Source organism: Tetrao urogallus (assembly GCF_951394365.1).
Source record: "Tetrao urogallus genome assembly, chromosome: 9".
Classification (NCBI taxonomy): domain Eukaryota; kingdom Metazoa; phylum Chordata; class Aves; order Galliformes; family Phasianidae; genus Tetrao; species Tetrao urogallus.
Window position 1 is genome coordinate 15,662,165 of NC_136822.1, and position 19,894 is coordinate 15,682,058.

The 19,894-nt window shown below is 42.8% G+C and overlaps 1 protein-coding gene across 1 annotated transcript in view; it reads left to right on the plus strand.

The window, feature by feature from the left end:
• Positions 1–14,027: 14,027 nt before the first annotated feature.
• The window catches only part of MCF2L2 (MCF.2 cell line derived transforming sequence-like 2), a gene marked incomplete at both ends in the record, with an annotated part of 119,304 nt that continues 113,437 nt past the window's right edge, over positions 14,028–19,894 (plus strand). Inside the window, one exon of the mRNA XM_079539822.1 lies at positions 14,028–14,169. Coding sequence (XP_079395948.1) covers positions 14,028–14,169 — 142 coding nt within the window. The remainder of the gene's footprint in view (positions 14,170–19,894) is intronic.

Here is a 19,894-nt window from a genome sequence, read left to right on the forward strand (position 1 = left end):
TCTCAAGATTAAAAAGCAAATGGAGCCAAAAGGAGTGAGAGAGGAGCCCCTGATCCCATTTCTGTGTCACAGGGAAGCTCAGATGGCCTCAGTGGAAATTAAACTGCTCTGACATCAATTACAATTCCTGGCAGCTTATTAAATACAAAGGTCTTTTTCCATCTCTTGCCTCATCTTTTATTTAATTTCTTTTCTCGCCTTCCATATGGTGCCTGTATCCAAGAGATCCCCTGAAAGGACATCTCCCTGGAGTGAACAGGTTCAGCACTCGTGAAGGTATTTGTATCATCACTCCATCTCAGTGAGAAAGAATAAGCTAAGCAGTTTCATTGCTGTTATTTCCTTCTCCCATTTTTGCACTATGTTGAAAGCCTTTCTTAGACCCTGAGGAATGACTCAGCATTCAAGCTAGGATGAACCTTTCTGGATGAAGTTTGGATGACTTCATTTTGAGAGTGCAATGTTTGATACCTCATACTATCCCCTTTTGTGTATCTTTTCCTGTTATTCAGTGATGGTATTGTGTTAAGATAAACCACAAATGTTTTTCAGTGCTGGGGTTGTGTTATGATTTGCCACAAATGTTTTTGTTAATACTAATGTGATGTAGCCCATTGATTGAACCTCTTCTACTTAACTTTAGAGTAACATCTTGATTCCCCAGGGGGTCAGTGGGTCAGAGACTGAGGGAAATCTGAGTTCTCTACAGAGCTGTCTGCTCGCACTCACTTTAAAAATGCTGGGAAGTGATGTGAAAGGGATAACATGGCACATGGCTCGCTATTAGTCATGCAGCTTTGGTGACTCAGAGTATCCAGTGCAGCAGACATGGCCAGAATTGAAACCAAGGAATATGAGGGAGACGGGGTAAAGAAACTGCCAGCTCTTCCATGCATAGACGGAAAAACAACACTGGTAAATACCTTAAGGGATGTGTAAATCATGGCAGAGAGGGAGATACTGCTCTGAGTTCAGAAATAATCCGAAGAAAAGCTTGTGGGTTTAGGAGAGGAAGGGATGGCGAGGTCCTCTTTGGCAGGTGGACAGACATGAGCTCATTCCAATGTCCCCTGCACAGTACCTTCAAGTCTCTCTGTCATATAAACACAACATAGATAACAAGAGAATGAAAAGACTCAGCTGCTTTTGAGGAATGATTGAGTTCACGTACTGGAAGAGAGCCATGTCCAGCATGTGAACTCAGTCTGGTATAAATCTGATGCAACAGCATTTGCTCAGGAGTGAAATACATCATATTTGTCATTTGCAGAGCACCACTACAGAAGTCTGATGCCTTTTTGGGAAAGAGACCTACAAATAATTCAGCTTTAAAGAATAATACTTTCTCCTGTTTTCTATTGTGTGCAATAAAGAGTAAAGCACTGAACTGAAACAGATGGTCTCAAACTGCAGTGGACCCAACTGCAAAGCTGATGTGTTCTGTCTTCTCCTTTTCCAGGCATTGGAGGGGTCTGACAGCACAGAACGATTTCCCAGTTAATGTGGCCAAAATAAAGACAGGCTGCCTGGATCAAAAATCCGCGCTGCCGTGAAACAATTAACTGGTGTATTCACCAGCACAGCATGCACACAGTAGCTCAAAAACAGCTTTGCAGTTGCTGTGCATTGTATCTAGAATATTCTTGAAAATGCATTGCTCTTAAATCACTGCTCTCATGAAGGTCTGAGTCCTCTGGGCAGTTAGGGGCTGAACAAGGCCAGCCAAAGCACTTATTATCCATTCCCTCATAGAGAAGCGCTGCCATTCATATTGATTTTGTTACCCTGCTTGCCTCAAAAAGGGATTGCATCTTTGTTTTGGATTTAGTATATGTGGAGTACTATTTAGTGGTTTTCTCGTATGAGAACACTGGGACTTTTCTTGTCCAGTTTCTCAAGGGAGCCAGCCCAGCCCTCCCTCACTCCAGCAGAGCTTCCCCGATCTTCAAGCTACATGCATGAACCAGAGGTGGAGCTCTCCAAGGACTCCATCACAGTAAATGCAGGACTGTAATGGAGAAGAATGCCAAGCCGACTCTCTGGAAGCTTAAAAAAAGAATCACAGGTCATTTTGGGGATGTTAGTACAGCTTTTAATTTTGAAGGTCAGTGATTCCTGTGACCTGGATTACTCAAGCAGCATAAGAATAACAGTTAAATTGCTGCAGAAGTAAAAAAAAATCCTTTGAAACATTGAAAGGAACTGATGGGAAATGATCTTTCGGCGATATTACAACAGAGGATGTCTGATCCAAAAAGGTGCAAAGAGCTTTTTATTCCTGTATGAATGAATGAGGAACTGCTGGCACTCAGCACCCTAGATCACCAAATATTTTTGTCTGAGTGTACTCAGCTGTGACTGACCCAGCTATAGTCCATGCTGCAAACAGCTCTGAGAGGCAGCACAGTGCAGGCACTGCTTTGGTAGCTGAGACTTATGACCTACTGTCAGAATTGCCCTGAGTTAATCTGGGGATCTTGGGTCAATTTCTGTAAGATCTTAAGGGAAAATCTTGAGTGCCCCTCATCCCTGAGTGCAGGTGACAATCTCTGTGCTTCCGCTTACCTCCATCTGTGTCATAAAGATCTTGGATGCAGACCAGCAGCTCTTATCCTGAGTCTGTCTATGCACCCACCCATTCCATCTATAATGTAGACACCCCAATATTACTACAGGAGGGCATTCATAGTATCAATCCATATATTAGCACCATCTGCTGCAGGCTTCATACAAGAAAGGCTGGATCTGCCACTTCTGCAGTGCAGGCTGTTGCCTATGGCAACGAGATATGAAGGGGCTGCAAACCATTTTGCTACTGCTTTCTGTACATGACTGGGAGCTGTGATTTCAAATTTCCCTGAAGCAATGAATTCTCTATAGCTGGCCCTGGCCATAAAAGCAGTTATCTGCAGTTCTAATCCATATGTGTAAGCCAAAGAATGCCAGTGTACAGCATTTTGGTCTGCTGGCAATAGCTGCTAACAGGATGTGACTCTCCTTGTTCAGTGCATGATTCAATCTCCTGAGATTTTACAGGAGTTACTCCCAGTTGATACTGGAGAATCAATTCAAGATGCCAGGAATATGGAGAGGTGAGGAAAATCTGAAATGAGAAGTGGTGTCTCAGTACTTCGGGGAAGTGATTGTTGCCTTTAAATTCTGGGATCTTTGAGGTACCAGTCATATTGTGTAGGTCGCTCTGAAAGTAATACCTCCCATTTATTTCCATGGAAGCTCTAACGGATACAAAGAGCACAGTAATACTATTTGACAGAGCACATTCTCAGCTATTTTTCAACATAGTCAGCACCATTACCAATGTATTTTTTGCCAGCCATGAGCCTGCACACTCTGCTCATAAAAATCTGCATGGCCATCTGGAATGTGGCACATGTTTCACATTGCTGTCACTGCTGCTGAAAATGCACCACCCACTGCCTCAATGTACTCACATCCACTGTTTGGTCTCCATAGACATTCTGCTTGTGTCGATGAATGTCAATGGGTGCCATTTTTTCCATGTAGAGTAATTCAGTGACACACCTTTGCTTCATATACTCTTCTATGTCAGACACCATTTGGTCAGACTGCCCCTCTGCTGCCATCAGTCACACGGCAATGACACGTAATGGGATACTGGTGGAAAGGTTCAGCCTCTACTGCCATAGCACCAACACCAACCTCTGATATTGTGGGACAACACAATAACATAGGAGGCACTACTTTCAGAGCGGCCTTGTATAATTTTTGTATGTAGCAGATCATCCCTCTGCTACTGGCCTGCTGGTACTGGTATCTCCGGTACCATCTTCTGGTGTGGATTCCATGTGCTAAAAGGATTGCTGTGACTAGAATTAGTGTCAGGAGAGTTTGCTTCTTGTTGTCAGTCAATAATCTTTCATGTAACAAAGGAGATACTATAAATATTTCCCTCCTTTGAGTTTGAAGTTCACTGTTACCCATTATGTTTTTGGTTTAGAGATCTCTAAAGCCAAGGCTTCATTTAATTGCTGAGCTGATCAGTACTGGTGTTTGCAGCATGAAAGCCAAAGCTAATGACATACACAGAAATAATCCTACTGATCTTGCAATATTCAGATAAAAGATTATTTCAAACAGAAATAGCTACGAGTCTTAGTATGACCCTGAGCTCAAATCGGTGAATAACTAATCAGAAAGCTCTCAGCAATTACATGCCAGTAATTGGTGTAGGAAGGTTACCAGAAAAAAAACTGGTTCATCCTTATTATGGTGATTAGCTCACTCAGCACTGGTGTGATTTATTTTTTTAAGATTCAAAGCTGCCATTTCAGAAGTCTCATATATTTACACCATTATCAGTGTTCAGCATCTTGTCCCCTTCCACACTGGATCAGTAGAGGATTCACAGTGGACTCACAGTTTGGTTGGAGATAAAGTTTTTGGTCCTTATTTTTGTAATCCAGAAATATCCTGCTTTCTGGCTTTGTTTTCAGATAGGGGAGAATGCAGTTTCAGCAATATGCAATCGTCACCCTGGATCTCATTGAATTATGCTCTGATTATACAGCACTGATTATACAGCAGAGCCATGTGCATAGTTGCATCTTGAGAAAAAGCAAGCAGCCAAGTGCACTTTGAGGAACAGGATTGTTTGGACTGGAGTTACGAGGAATCTGTCAGAGTTTTTCAGTGCCCATTCTGCCATAGCATCTCCAACACCAGTTCTGTAACAGGCCGTGCTCTGCTGGTCCTGCTCCCCTTTCAGAGCTGGCGTGTTGCCATCATGCAAGGTCTCCAGGCCAGCCATAGGAAGGGAAGGTTGAAAGGACCAGTGGCCCCTGCCACCTCCGTTGTCCAAGAGGAACCACAGCAGGGCTGCTGCCTGAGGTGTGGTGGGGGGTATCTCAGAAGACAGCTGTGCTGGAGTAGCCTTGTCCACACCCAGTGGAGAGGGCAGCAGGGTGGGTATGTCAGTGCCATTTTGTGATACAACTTCTGTTGTCAGAAGTCCCTAAGGAACATGGTCAAATTTTGTCTTCCTTTCTCAGAGCAGCTGAAAGGCAGAGTGTTACTGAGTCCGGCAGAGGAGTGAGGCCGGAACACCTCTGCCCAGCTCAGCCTTCTCCAGGAGATTTACTGGCACTGCTGGTTTGGTACCCAGGAATTGCTTTCTGTTGGTAGAGACCCAACCTGCGAGATTCATGGGCTGAACCCCATCGCTGCCTCTTTTGTGCAGGGACCACTAGAGGGCACAGCACAGTGTGACCGTTCCATAACCATCCCTCTCTGCACAAGCCCTGGAGGAGCAAGGCCATCTCACTATTCACGGTGCAGTAGCATCAAGATCCAGATTACCTGCATGGCACAAATTTAAAGGAGGAACCAGTCTTCAAAGAAAAAAAAAGCTGATATTGGCACAGATGTGTGGAAAGTCGGGGTACACAGGTTCTTTATTTAAACTTCATCTGACCTGGAGTAGACTGGAGAAGCATATAGCTTCTTTTTAAAAGTTACACATGCACAACATTATTTCTAACAATCAAAGTTGAAATTTTACATATAAGTTATTTTCTAACTCAACTGTGAGCACATCATGTGAGCACATATTTTAATTTCTAAAAAATATAAGTAAGAAACTAATCTCATGGCTACTTTTCTTTAGCAAAGGTACTAATTTATTGTTATAGTAACATACCATAAATACAAATAATCCTAACATAATCATAAAGAATCCTATTATAAACAATGCCAACGTAAACATAAATGTAACCATTATTGTAAACCACAATGTAAACATTATGTTTAGATTTATTTATGTTTACATTGGGATTGTTTACATTTATGCTGGGATTGATAAAGTTTATATTAGGATTGTTTATTTGCATTCTTTATATTTGTGTTATGATTGTTATGATGCTTATTAAAAAACCTAAATACAAACATGGGCGATCCTAGCATAAACAAACATGACATAATAATAGCATAAACATGACATAAACATCAACGAACATCCTCAGGTGAGGATGCTCTGTCACTGAAGGCTGGTTAGTGCAGTCAGTGTTCTGACTGCATGCTGCTTCCAGTTAGAAAATACTTTCTCAAAATAGCCCACAAGCTCTAAAATATTTGCCATATCTGCTATAGGTGCTGAATGTGGGATCAGTAATTGTGCCTGCATTTTAAAGTACTTTTGTGTTTTGTTTTTATTGCAATGAATTAGCTCATTCTTATCAGTTTGTTTAGCTTCCTTCGCTATCAGACCTGCAGCCTCTGAAACAGTGTGTAATAGTAATTAGCCTGACACGAGCAGCAACTGCAAAGCCTTAATGAGCAAGATGCTGTTTTATAATGCAGCGTTGAAAAGATGAGGATATCTACAAATAATATCAAATTAAGTCAGAAAACACTCTAGTGTTGCAACCAAGAGATAAATATTTCCTGTTATGTCCCCACTTATCTTCCAGCTTTACTGCAGTAATTGCAATTGAACTTAGACAGACCACAGGAATACCTTGGGCTTCAGCTCCCAACTGAACATTTTTTTCTTTGTTATTTGTATTGGGATTTTGAAGCTCATTGGTGGGTTCTTATAATGCTTCTGTTACAAGCTAAAAATATATTGCTTTATTTTTTATACTTTTGATAATTGCTGTTCTTGAACCAAGTATATTTAAAGTAAAAGACAGACAAGGAAATATTGTGCAGAATTATGTGAATTTATGCTACAAAAGAGCAAGAAAAGCGATTTCACTGGCATCAGAATACTACTAATAGAGGACCGACTGCTTTGAGCTGCTTCCATACCATTTTGTTCCTGTTTCATTATGCAGAACTTCTTTAATTTAAAGATTCCCTGTTAGCATATACTAACTCAAAGGGATCTGAAGCAAGTGGGAGATGTGTGCCTATCTACATTTAGCACATTCTTCTCTCAATTTTTACTTTTGTGCTGTGAAAATTTAGGCAAAATGATTCCTGCTGCTTTTGCTGCCCTCGGGCCTTCTTCAAGTGGTTCTCAGGTGCATTACTAAATGAATCTGAAAAAACACATATGTTCTTATGGTGTCTCACTGTATTGGCAATTAAGTGGGAGGTGTTCCATTTCATGGGAGTAGCAACCTCTCTGTGGTACCAAAGGGCTCAGTTGAGAATCTCTTGGGAAGTACAGAGCCCTACCTAAAGTCATATCCCATGAAGTGGGCTTATGCCTGCTGGGATTTGGATCCACAAGCAGATGTGTGATTTAGATACATTTTATTAAGTTAATCTGGGCTGGTCAGCAGAAAGTATTTGCAGTGGGGTTTCCTGGCAGACTAAACAGTCATTTCTTATCTCATCAGAGCACAGCACTGCTCAGCTTTAGGCAATTTAAGTGCATAGTGCTGTTGAAGTCAAAAGCACTGTGTTTTATTTACATTAAGCGAAGGTCTAACCCTGAGCAGACAGGCTTCAGCATGTCCCAGAGTGCGAATGGTGGTGTCCTGCTATCAGGACTATGGTGCTGGTTGGTGGGAAAGCCTTTGTCCACTGCCTCTTGTAAGACAAATTATCTCACACAGCTGTACGCTGCTCTGCTTCTGAAACTGTTAGACCTCTTTTGCACTGCGCAGCCCTACCTGCCTGTTAGCAGATCAGGCCCCCAGACCCTGCCTGGTTTTGACAAAGGATCGATACTCTTGGGTTCTTGTAAATGCTGTGAAAATCTTGTAAGAAGGCAGCTCATTAGTTTGCACTACTATTAGACATTACAGAATCAAGATAAAGTAAGGCACTGAAAACCAATGTTTGTGCTGGTTAGAAGACAGGGCAAAAGATCTGGAAGTGTGGTTGTATGTGATGGAGCAGCATCTCTTTCATGCTGTGCTCTGTGCTTTGTATGGCATTCTGGACGTGGCAGGTAAATGGAGTGCTCTTGCCACCAATGCACATACTGACAGATTATCCATTCTTGGTGTTGCTTAGTTAGGGGGAATAACTGTTTTGACTGACACAGTTTGTATCTATTTATCTTCAGTTTCCTTGAAGGACGCAAGCATTGCCCTAGGGATGTGGAAGGAGTGTTTGATGTGTATCTGCCAGCGGGGAAAACCCAATCAGTCAAAGCCGTGGTGTTCGGGATATAGATAGGAGTTCCTTTCTCCCTGTGGACTGCTCAGGTAACTGAGTGAACCTCAGTGCACACACATGCAGACAGGAGAAGGTCAGTCGTCCCTCGTGTCCAATATCTCACCCTATGTATTTGCTGATGTTGAGTGTTTGAGAGACAGCAATAAAACGTTGGACACTCCTTTACTGTACTTCGTAATGTGAGAAGCTGTTTCTTTCATTTCAGCTAATGCTTGGCATGTGTCCAAAAGCCTTCAGTATCAACAGCCCTTGTGATTCTTAAAGATCCTATTTTTATATCTGTGTCTTTTTGGTTTCAATTTATCTGCTTTAAATCATGATTTACAACAGCAAAAAATAAAGTGCTGCTTCAGTTAGGGAACGTGCACAGCTATTCCTCGGGCAAGGAAACAATCCTGGTGGCCTTAGCTGAATGGATCCAGCAGCTGTTCTACACTGCTGGTGCTCCAATTCTTGACTTTTGGAAGGAAAAAGGTGAAGAGGGAAAGAAAGGGGAACAGTGCAGTGCTCTGGACGCTGGCAAGAATCAGGGTTGCTGTCACAATGGAGCTGAGTCAGCGTGCCTGTGGCAGAGTACAGGGAGGAGAAAAGCTTGTTCCTTTCTTAACGTTCAGAGAATTTCTCTTCCAGCATCCTCGCTATTGCTGGAAGGCAATGGCACAAAGGCTGTGCCTGTGCATTTACTCTGATGGTGTGTGCTGTACTGATGGCAAGGTGACCATTATGTTCGGGGTCAGAAAACCAGGATGTTAACCCAGTGGGTACAGCTTTGGCATTATTTGTGGATTTGGGTTTTTTATATGATGGTAAAGGGAATTTGACTGACCTGGGATGTCTGTGTGAGTCTAGCTTTAAGATGGCAACCAAGTTTTTTGGCAAGGCTGTCTTATGATCTTAGCTATGTCCACTCCAGGTTTGACAGCTCGCATTGAAGACTTTGAGGGAATTGGCTCTGGATCTGGATCGATTGGAGGCTCGTGCTGGAGGACCTTTCCCAGAGAGGCAGAACCATGGCAAAAACTGTGAAGTCAGAAGGGCAAGGAGGAAGAGTAGGACACTAAAGCATGGCACAGCAGTAGGGCATGGCTGTAGGGCACAGAAATAGGGTTTGGTGCAGTAGCTGGTGGGGCAGTTTGTGCAGGGACGGTATGCACTGTCGGGATGGAGATCAGCGGTGAAAGGTTAAGTACTGGTACCGTTGCTCTTTAATATCTTCGTCAATGGCACTGACAGTGGGTTTGAGTGCACCCTCACCAAGTTTGCAGATGACACCAAACTGAGTGGTGTGGTCAACATGCCCAGGGGATGGGATGTCGTTCAGAGAGACCTAGACAGGCTGACCAGGGGGACTGGATTCACGAGGTTCAGTAGATCCAAGTGGAAGGTCTTGTACCTGGGTCATGGCAACCACCACTATAAAAATACGTTGAGGGGCAAAACAATTAGGCACAGCCCTGCCAAAAAGGACTTGGGGGTTGTAGCAGAAATGATAAGTCATGGCTTGAAGCAATAATTGAGCACCTGGTAGGAAAGCAGGGCCAACCCCAGGGAGCTCAGCACCCTTTCCCAGACCTCATTTAAGGATCTCTATGTACCTGAGGCCTTCTGAAGGGAAGCAGATTCTTTTCCTTTGTTTCTGTGCCCACAGCTCTTGCATTTGAGCAAGTCCTCATTTGCTGTGGCCTAGGACTTTGCTACTCTGCTGTCATTGCTGTGCTTTCCGTTGCATTACAGGGGTACTAGCAGATGGCAAGTTGGTTATGAGTTAGCAGTGTGCCCTTGCAGCCCAGAAAGCCAGCCATATCCTGGGCTGCACCCAAAGCAGAGTGGGCAGCAGGCTGAGGGAGGTGATCCTGCTCCTTTGCTCTGTGATGGTGAGGCCTCGCCTGAAGTAGTAGATGTGGAGTCCTCAATACTGGAGAGATGTGGATCTGTTGGAGTGCATCCAGAGGAGGGCCATAAAAATCATCCAGGGAATGGAACACCTTTCCTATGGGGACAGCCTGAGAAAGCTTGGGCTGTTCAGCCTGGAGAAGAGAAGGCTCTGGGGAGACCTGAGAGCAGCCTTTCAATATTTGATTGGGGGGGTAGAGCTATAGGAAAGTAGGAGACAGACAGACAGACACTTGAGCAAGTTCTGTGTGACAGGACAAGGGGAAATGGTTTCAAACTAAAAGTGGGGATATTTGACTGGAAGAAAGTTGGTTGTGGTTTGTTTGTTTGTTTAAATTAAGACAAGGATAGGGAAGCACTGGCACAGGTTGCCCAGAGATGTGGTGGATGCCCCATTCTTGGAGACACTCAAGGTGAGGCTGGACCAGGCACTGGGTACTTGATGGAGCTGTAGGTGTTGCTGTTCACAGCAGGAAGTTGGGCAAGATGACCTTTAATGGTCCTTTCCAGTTCAAATGATTCTATGGGAATAAATTTGCTCCAGCAGTGACAGAGTTCTTACTTCCTACTGTTGAGGTGACCAGAAATGTTTTCCTCATCAGTTAGGAAGTCACTTTAAGCAGATCAGTGTAATGAGATTCTGAAGCCATATGGCACTGGAATTAGTACCTCCTAGTGCAGTCACTGCGTGCTGCTGCTGCAATAGTGCTCTGTGCTAAAAGTAATTCTACCAGCAGAGATCCTTCTTCCACTTGTTCTGGTAACTCCTTGGGATTTGAAACAATGCCTTAAAAAAAAAAAAAAGAAAGAAAAAAAAAGACAGGAAGGAAGGATTTCTAGCTTTTTATCATTTGCAATAAAATAAATGGAAACTAATAGAAAACACCAGTTTCCTATCTGAACAGATAAATGGATGTTGCCTGTAACTGCACTGAGTTTGTACTCTGAAAATAAGTTTTTAGGCTGCTGAAATGACTTTTGGTTTCATCAGATTCACGATCTGGATGGTGAGGAAGGCAGAAAGAAGGCCACTGAGGTACACATGAAACAAACAGTGTTTCAGCGTGGCTAACAAACAGCACAGTTCAAACTTCAAATAAAACATCACAGGAAAGTCTGAAGCAGGGATTTTTGGCAACGAAATATGGATTTGTTTTTCTTATCTTCCATGCACATCAATCTAAATGGCAGCAATGGATTTAGATTCTTTCTTTCTCAGCCTTGCAGTATACTGTGCATGCATGAGGGGAGCTCCTGGTCCCCATGAATAAGTTAAGTATCACGATGCTGATCGAATTTTTTTGTTTCTGACATCACTGGTGGATAGAGAGACAATTTTGAGTCTTTTCTACTAAACCTGATGATTCTTACAAGGCTCTGTTGAGAAGAGTCATCCATTTCCCCTCAGTTGTTCTAATGACTGTAGGGTGTGCTGTGGCTGCCTCAGTGCCTCACATAGCAGAGACAGACTTCCATCCTTCCTTTCCCTGGCCTATAAATATAGTTCCCAAACTCACTTTGCATGAAGAGACAAGAATTGAGGTCCTTTGGGACCCACCAGTATTGAGATCCATTGCATTTGTTGCTTGTTTCATGATTATAGTGTTACCAACCGTTGGAGCGCTGCCTCTTGGTGCAGAAGCATGTTATTTCATTAGAAAAGGGATTTAAACCCACTTAACTGATTTTACTCTAAATTTCTGGCTGTCCTTTGTACACACAAGAAGGTGAAGGTGTTTGCTGTCATTACTGTATCCCTATAAAAAGAAAAGGCTCAAATTCCAAGATGAATGGGTATTTCTGACAAAACTAGAAAGCAGTGCAATTCCTCAGACTTTTTGCTAATGTCAGCTGAATATATCTGGGATTCCTTCCTGTTTTTGATGAAACTCTTACACTATTTACTTGCTTTTTCATTGCTAGCCCAACCCAGACACTGTTGCTAAGCAATCCTGTCAGTTCATGAGCAGAAAATATCCTCTTTCTTATTGTTTTCAACCACGTTGCTGTGGTTGTCTGGAGCAGCGGGGAAGTAACTCCCCTCCATTCTGTGACAATCTCTGGAAACATTCCTGCTTCTCTTCTGTATCTGTTCCCTCCACTGTGCTCTTCTGTGTTTACAGAGCAATAAGTTCCTTTCAGTCAGGCTGATACCTTTTTATCTAAAGAAAGAAAATGTTGAAAACATCAATTATGAATGTTGAGTACATGTTTGGTAACATGCTACATAAAAGCTTTACTGGTTACCACAGCAGCTCCTGGGCAGACACATCTGGTGCAGAAGGTAATTGTTTGTGTCTTAGGAAACAGTGCAGCATACTTGAAATAAACTCAGATGAGACTAAATGTATTTCTGTCCATCCATCCTACCCCTTACACCTCTGTTCTTGGTCCCTGAGGTAAACTTTGTGCTCTGTAGCTGAATGCTTGGCAGGCAGGGGTTTGGCAGATTGAAGGGCAACCGAATTTATGGTATGCAGTGAACCCTGGGTGGGAGGGGGGGGAGCACAAGTCTTTAATGGCAGGAATCTCTTTTATAGCTTTCTATCATCAAAAGGAAAGGGTTAGGAAGCTCAAATGGCTCACTGTGGCAGGGAAGCACTGGAACTGGTAGGAAAGAAGTAGGGCTGAGTTAATACTTCTGTGCTTCAGCCACCAGGCATTCTTGCTTGTCCATGTAGTTATTGGTCATGTTAGTAGCAGCATCGTGTAAGGCTTTTGGTTTTTTTTCTCCTGTGCATCTTTGTCCCCTCTCATTCATTCTCTGATTTGTGTTTGTTTGCTCCTTTTCTCCTGTTTCTAGGACTCAGCTGTGATCTGAGATGGCCACAAGCTGAACAACGCTGGCTGTAGCTATGAAAAGTGCCAGCAGGTGATAGTGACTGAGGCAGAGAAAAAAGCCTCTCCTCTTCACATATAAGATCCTTGCAGCAAGCTTGTTCTGTGCTCGGGTCCCTGCATTTGAGCTCTGGTTGCAGCTTGGCCCTGAATTATTAGGTTCTTGCTGTATTCTTTGCACTGTCACCAATACTGGTCTTATGCCCATCTGTGCATTTCCTATGCAGTTCCTCCCCTCCAGCAAAGGTTCCTTTTTATTTTACCACATCAGGATTGAACATTCTCTCTGCACTCAGTTTCCCAAATACTAGTTACTTCACCAGGTTATCTGATCAGTAAGTTTTCATGATGGGAATAGTTATGAGTGGGGGAAAAAATCTCAAATATCCATTACCTTCAAAGAGATTTTAAAATATATGTCCCAATTTCCAAATATGAGTGTCCAGCTTCTGTTAAAGGAGCAAAGTTTGGGTGGGGGTTGTCCAGTTAACAGCATATACCTGCTAGCAATACTTTTCTTCTGATCTCTATTTGCTACTCTGCATTTAGATTATCAGATCTTATGAGCAGGGACTGTGCACAGCAGCAGAGGGCTTTTCTGTACAGTTGCAGCTTCCCAGCACCACTGCCAGACATATGAGTAATTGGCTGAGCAGCTCTGCAGAGCAGTCTCCTTGCTGTCCAAGCTGAAACACAGAAGTCAAAAAATCCCAGTGTTAATCATGAGGAATCATAGAATCAAAAGCCTTGAAGACAGCGAAAGTCATGAAGAAAAATATTTCTGTAGAGAAAAAATTTTGGACAAATTTGGTGTGTTTTTTAAGGTGCATCCTGTGATCCTGCAGCGTGCTTCTGAGATCCTTTCTTCTCATCGCAGCTTGTAGGATAGCTTTAAATTAATGATAAGGAAGCCATTCAGGGCACTGGCTGTGTTGAGGTTCACAGCTTTCATTCTGAATGAGAGAATAAAGTAAACTGATATTGAAAGCAAGGAGGGAGAAACAAACACAGTCAGTAAGCCTATAAAAGTCTTAGCCAATTGCAATGGCGAACATCCTGCTGGCGAGGGTGACCTTGAATGAACTACGTGGGATAAAGTCACCAGCCTGGACTGGCTGCTGAAGAACCAGGCTGGATTCCAGTGAACAGAGAGCAGATTCCTGACAAGAGTCTCCTGAGCTCTGGCAATGACTTCCCGGTGTCGGAAATGTGGACAACAGGTGCCCAGGAATTTACCTTTCACCGCTGTTCGGATAACAGAGGGAGAAATGAAATCTTATCATGATTTCATAGGAGGATGCATTAGACTGGAGTGTATGGCAAAGAAAGGTATGTGCAGCATCTTTAAAAGTAATAGCATCTTCTCTTAGTGGTAGCTGCACTGCATTCCTAGGAGATTTACAAAAGGAGCTTGTTTTTCTATTTTTTTTTTTGAGAAGCCAGTGGTGAATAATTCAAAGACAACTGGCTGAGCTGGATATTAACTGTGGTATGACTGTATCATTTGGCTTGACTGGATATGTCTGGGATATTTGCAGTGATTTTGGGCCAAAGAGGGTTAAAAGGAATGCTCAACTCATTCTGAATAAATGTTTATTTAACACTTGGGTGTTAGGCACTGAGTTTTCTGTAGTGTGTCTGGAGCAGGTATTTGTTGTGCATGTGAAATACCCCTTTGAAATTCACTTGAGGAGATGTGGCAGTAGGTCTCATGAGCCAGCTGACCCTGTCACACTGCTCCTCAATCACTGTGTAGAAGGTCCGTATCTCTGTGAGTCTGTACCAGCACAGAAAGCCAGACTGTCAGCTTGTGCCCTGTACGATTCGCACTGCGTACAGGGAAGTATTGCGTGCTGAGTGAGTTCCTAGTGCTGGTGTCCTGGCAGTGTGTGTTAATTGCACGTTAACTCTGAAGTGGAATAACGTTAGTTTAAATCTATGCTGTTGACTGTTTCATCATTTCTTAAGACTGCTGAATCATTGAGCATTTTTTTTTTCTGTTTGTTGTCATTAAAGAGCCCTTTGCTATCATTGCTCTATTTACTTGGATAACTACTTCCCAAACCTGAATCCAGAAGTATATAACATGTTCACTAGTGTGTGACAAAAAGATCCTCAAAAGCACGCATTGTGATTGTGCTTTCAATTATTGTTGCATTACTATAATTTAGTTAGCTCTTCTGCAAAACTCTGGTTTCAAAATGGTCATGGGCTGAAGCTGCAGCCTGTTTTAGTTCTTCCTTGATCATTACTGTTTGGAAATCCGTGTATCTGAGAGTTGTGTTCAATCTGGGAAATCGAGACCATTCTGCAGAAAAATAGATGGGCCAGAAGCAGGTGATCTGCAGGCAACTACTGCTTACAGCAAACTGGGGTTTGCAAATGCTTTCTTTAGTAGGGCTCTAATGCACAATGCCAGGGTTTGAAAACTGCAAAGCCATCCCATTGTACCTCTGTTTCTGTTGGCCATTTACCCATGCTGATTTTTGGGCTTGGAGCCTACCTACACATTGTTGTATTAAGCTGACTTTTCACTAACACTGATGTTTCCAGTTGCACTCTTTGTAACGAGGCATTCTGAGTTTACAGTGTAGAACGACAAAAATGCCTGGTATTTAAGCAGATGAACAGAATTCCTCTGCCTTTCTCTCCAGTCATTGATCAGGTCTTTCCAGGTAGCTTACGGGAGTGTGCAACTACTGGAGGCAGAATGCAGGCATCTGCTGTTCTTTCTGCTCCTGTAAGTAGTAGAAAGGGAGAGACACTGGTTTTGCCATGGTTACTGTTCCCAGGGAAACACCTTCCCTGCCTAATATGTTGAGAGATGACCTGGCATGGTGTCTTGGGCAGAAATTCTTTGGAAAATTATTTTCTGCTAGGAAACGGGCTATGAGTCAACTCAGTCTGAGCATGTTTTTTCTGCTTTGTTTTAAATTCTACCACAAGGGCCATACGAAGGGATGAAGTTATGTTGTTGTTAGTAACTGAATGCCTTCAGCTGCATCTATTAGAGCTGCGTGAGCTGTGAAAATAAATTGGTGACAACCAGTTGCATGTATTGACCATGCCTGCCCCATCTTGCTAGTCTGCTGCTAGCAAAGCCTTGTTTGCAAGCTCTAGGGTTGCATATGTGCTTTTTTCTGAAGATGGCTCTGTTTGAACACAGTGACAATGCAGTGTAACGGATCTCCATGGCATGTTCTAACTTAATCTCACTTGGAAATGCCCTTTCTAAATGCAAAGATCCAGCTGAGCTGTTATCTAGCACTAATTGGCTGGTGCTTACTCAGTACTACTTCTGGCATTCTGAAATGCAAAGCATTTTTCACATACAATCCACATCTGTGAAGTCCTGTAAACACCGTCAGGTAATTGCATCTATTATACTAAATATCACAGTGAGAGGAGATGGAAGACAGAGGCAACTACAGCAGAAGCAGAGGCCACATGGGTGCAGTGAGGCCTGCAGCAGCAGAGTCCTTTCCTGTGGACACAGCTGAGTGCCTCAGTTCTGCTGGCTTGAGCCTTACAAGGTCGGAACATTTTTTTCTGCCCACAGCTTGAGCACATGAGAAGGATGTAATACCATTTCTCTGGAATGATAATTGTGAGTTTCTGATGCCATGGCATTTGCTGAAGAGAAAGTAGATTTTATTTTTCTGTCTAATCTATTAACTACTAATAGATCAATCTCCTGTGGCCATGTCTTATTTCAGACCATATTCTTCCTAGTGGATCCAGAATTAAATCCCTTCTGTGTACTTAGCTCTCTACATGTATGCTGTTCTCTGGGTTTAATATCTGTGGCAGATGCAGATGCAGATAACCTACAGTTGATCAGCAGTGCCAGTAGCAGGCAGTGCTGGGCTGGGCTAACTCAGTATCTGGATCATGAGACTTCAAGGCTTCCTTTGAATCAGTGTGTGTTTTGATGAGTGATTGAAAGTATGGTTGTAGTCACCTGTTCGTATAGAGGTGAAAATAGGGAATGCTTTTAAAAACAGACAGACAAATCAGCTGAAGGAAAGTGATAAATGCTCAGTCCTGCCTTGCTTACCATACAAGACAAGAAAAAGGGAAAAGGAGCCATGCCAGGGCAGGATATTGCAGTAAGAGTTGGCTTTCATGTTCTTAAGTCCCTTTGCACATTTGGTATAACAACAAGCACTGTTGTGAGCTTCAGTACATAACCCAGAGACTCCGTGGGTCTGCAGTGTGCAGGTGTGATACCTGAAAACCAGGAAGAAGGAGTCCTCAGAAAGACAGACAAGAACTGTGGCAGGGACTCCAGTCCAGAGGTGACCCTTCTTGTAGTGCTCTTGACTCCATATGAGATCTTGAACCTGAAAGCACAGGATAGCCTCTCATCATGAAATACATCATTCATGGACAGAGGCTCCTGTCTTGTCAACAGTGACATGACTATTCATGTCACCCAGCTGCTCATTAACATCTTTTATGCATTAGGACATCTCTTGCCAAAATTGTCCCCTCTGTCCCCAGATGCCCTTCGTTTGACTTGCATTGTGTTTCTCGAATCCTCCAATAGCTCACAAGGGACCACAAAGCTAAATGGGCTTCATGTTGAGCTTTGGTTGATTGGGCCATGTTTCTTTGTGCTCTCAAGCCTGAGGCTCCACATGGACTATATATTTTCAGCTTAATAAATGTGTGATTTTAAATTGTGCTTGAGGCTGGTGGCTTCATAAAACTGGGCAATGAATCTGCAGACGCCGAGGAATACGCAGTTCATTACTGAGACTATTCAGGATTTTGCAGATGTTGCAAAAAACAGGCAGGATCCTCTTTGTCAGTAATTTGGAGACCTGTCTCTTGTGCTGACATCACGTTTCTGATTTTGTCCTTCCCTAGGACAGAAGAATACTGCAGTTATGACTGTCCAGCAATCATGGGCACTTGCTCTGTCCCACTCCTGTGTCTCTGTTACTGCAGGAATTGAAAAGCAGCTCTTCAGATCTGTCTGTTCAGGAAGGAAAAGGGACTGACATATTGGAAATGGATGAAGGGCAGATGAGGATTTAGACAGAAAATGGCTTCTTTGGCTCTGCCTGAAGTATGAAATCCCATCTGAATGAGGCCAGGCTGAAATTTCTTGTGCGTTTTGGAGCACCTCTTCCTTCAGTAGTGAAATAAATGAGAAACACCTTCCTTTCCCACATGGCTGGCTTTTTCTCAAAGGCACTGATTACTGGGAAAAGAGACTGAGCTTGGATCACATGAAGACTGAAATGTGCAGTGTAAAGGGAAGGTATTTCAAAACTCATTCAGATCCAGTTGCAGTGTCTCCTCATGCATTGGGCAGAATTTTATTTATTTATTTATTTTTGCTTTATTGGTATTTTATATTTATTATTCTCTGATACAAAATGCTACCTAGGGAAACTGGGATATTTCCTTTTTTTTTTCTTTTTTTTTTCTTCCAGTCAGCTCACATTGTGAAGGATATAACTGAAATATTCTGGTTTCCACTGGGATTTCTGTACTGAAGATCCTTATCTTAGATGCTTTTGTCTCTCTTCACTTCTTCCCACTGAGATGCAAGCTGCTTTGCTGCTACTGAACAGTACTGAATGCTGCTCACCTAGTCAAAAAGAGTCCAGAAAATGGTAATGAAAACAGAGAGGGCGCAGTCTGATTTCCATTTAAAAGTTCTGAGAAATAAATGCTGTGAAGAAGATCAAGAGAACAAATTCCCAAAGGGCAAGTTATACTAGAGACCTCCTGGGTGTTTGTTTCCTCATTCCTTCTGGGATACCAGAACAAGAAACAACTCAGAAAAAAATGGAAAAGCATTAAACAAGGATAGACAGATTGCTGTAATTTGTAATGTTTTGTTAACGTGCAGAATTTATTACTGCAAGGTGATCGCTCAGTTTGTTCGGAAGACTTCAGGGAAAAGCGGTGCTGAATGTACAGGGAGGTCAGAGTCTGTGCAGAGCTCTCACCCTCGTGAGATTAGCTTGCTCCATAAGGTTTCTTTGTCACGAATTCTTCTCCTTCACCTATGTGACATTATCTAATGGAACTACTGGGCTCAAGTAGAAAAGAATGTTTTGCTGCAGCAGTGTAGCTTCCTATCTATGAATATTTAGACTGTGCCAGGTGTCTTCTTTCACACATTTTTGTCCCTCTTGCATCATTCCATTTCTCAAGGGTACAGAATCCTCCAGCCTTCCAAAGCAGACAAAAAGTATTGATCAAACATTTCTTATTTTACCTTTTTCAGCAAGTCTGTTCTGCACAGAGACTGCACGCCTTTCCTATCCAGATCTTGCTCCTGTCTAAGGCACTGAACTCAGGGTTGCAGAGTTCCACTTATTTGTCTAAACCTCGGTCACTGCCTTGATAGAGGGCTCCACAGCAGCGCGCTCTAGGGAACTACAGTCTGTATGGCTGAAGATCTGATTATTAAACTGAGATCCTGTTAATTAATAAGATCTGCTTAACTAATTAATTAATAATGCTCTGCTAGCATTAGGAGGAGCTAAGGTGAGATGGGAAGAGGTAAAGCAATGGGATTCTTACCACATCCTCCCTTCAGCCTGTGCAGGTTGACTTTACAGCTACACTCAGGAAAGACCATCTGCCAGTAAAAAGATGTAAGTGAGAGAAATTACAAATTTTTATTTTTATGTTAGTCAAAACCAGAAAAATCATTGGGGTGGAAATTAAAGTGAGAGCTTTGAACACAAGCCGATTTCTCTACATCAGGGCAACTGCAGAGGAAACACTGGATTTGCATTTGACTACAGCCTTCAACATGAGATTAAAGAGCTTTCTAAAATGCTGGTTTAATCCAATTTCTGTGAACTTCTTGTGTGTTCAACAAGTCAAACACAATGAACATGGTGGTTCCTTCTGGTCCTGCAGTGAAAGAATCTATGAGTTAGAGGCGGTAGGACATGAGCCATTCCCTGCCGTGCTTTTGCAGTGCCATACTTACAGCTGTGAACACATGGATGATGTATGCAGTCGGATGCTCAGGTGGTACAATGGAACTGAGAATCAGGTCCTTGAATGTATATGCTTTTTT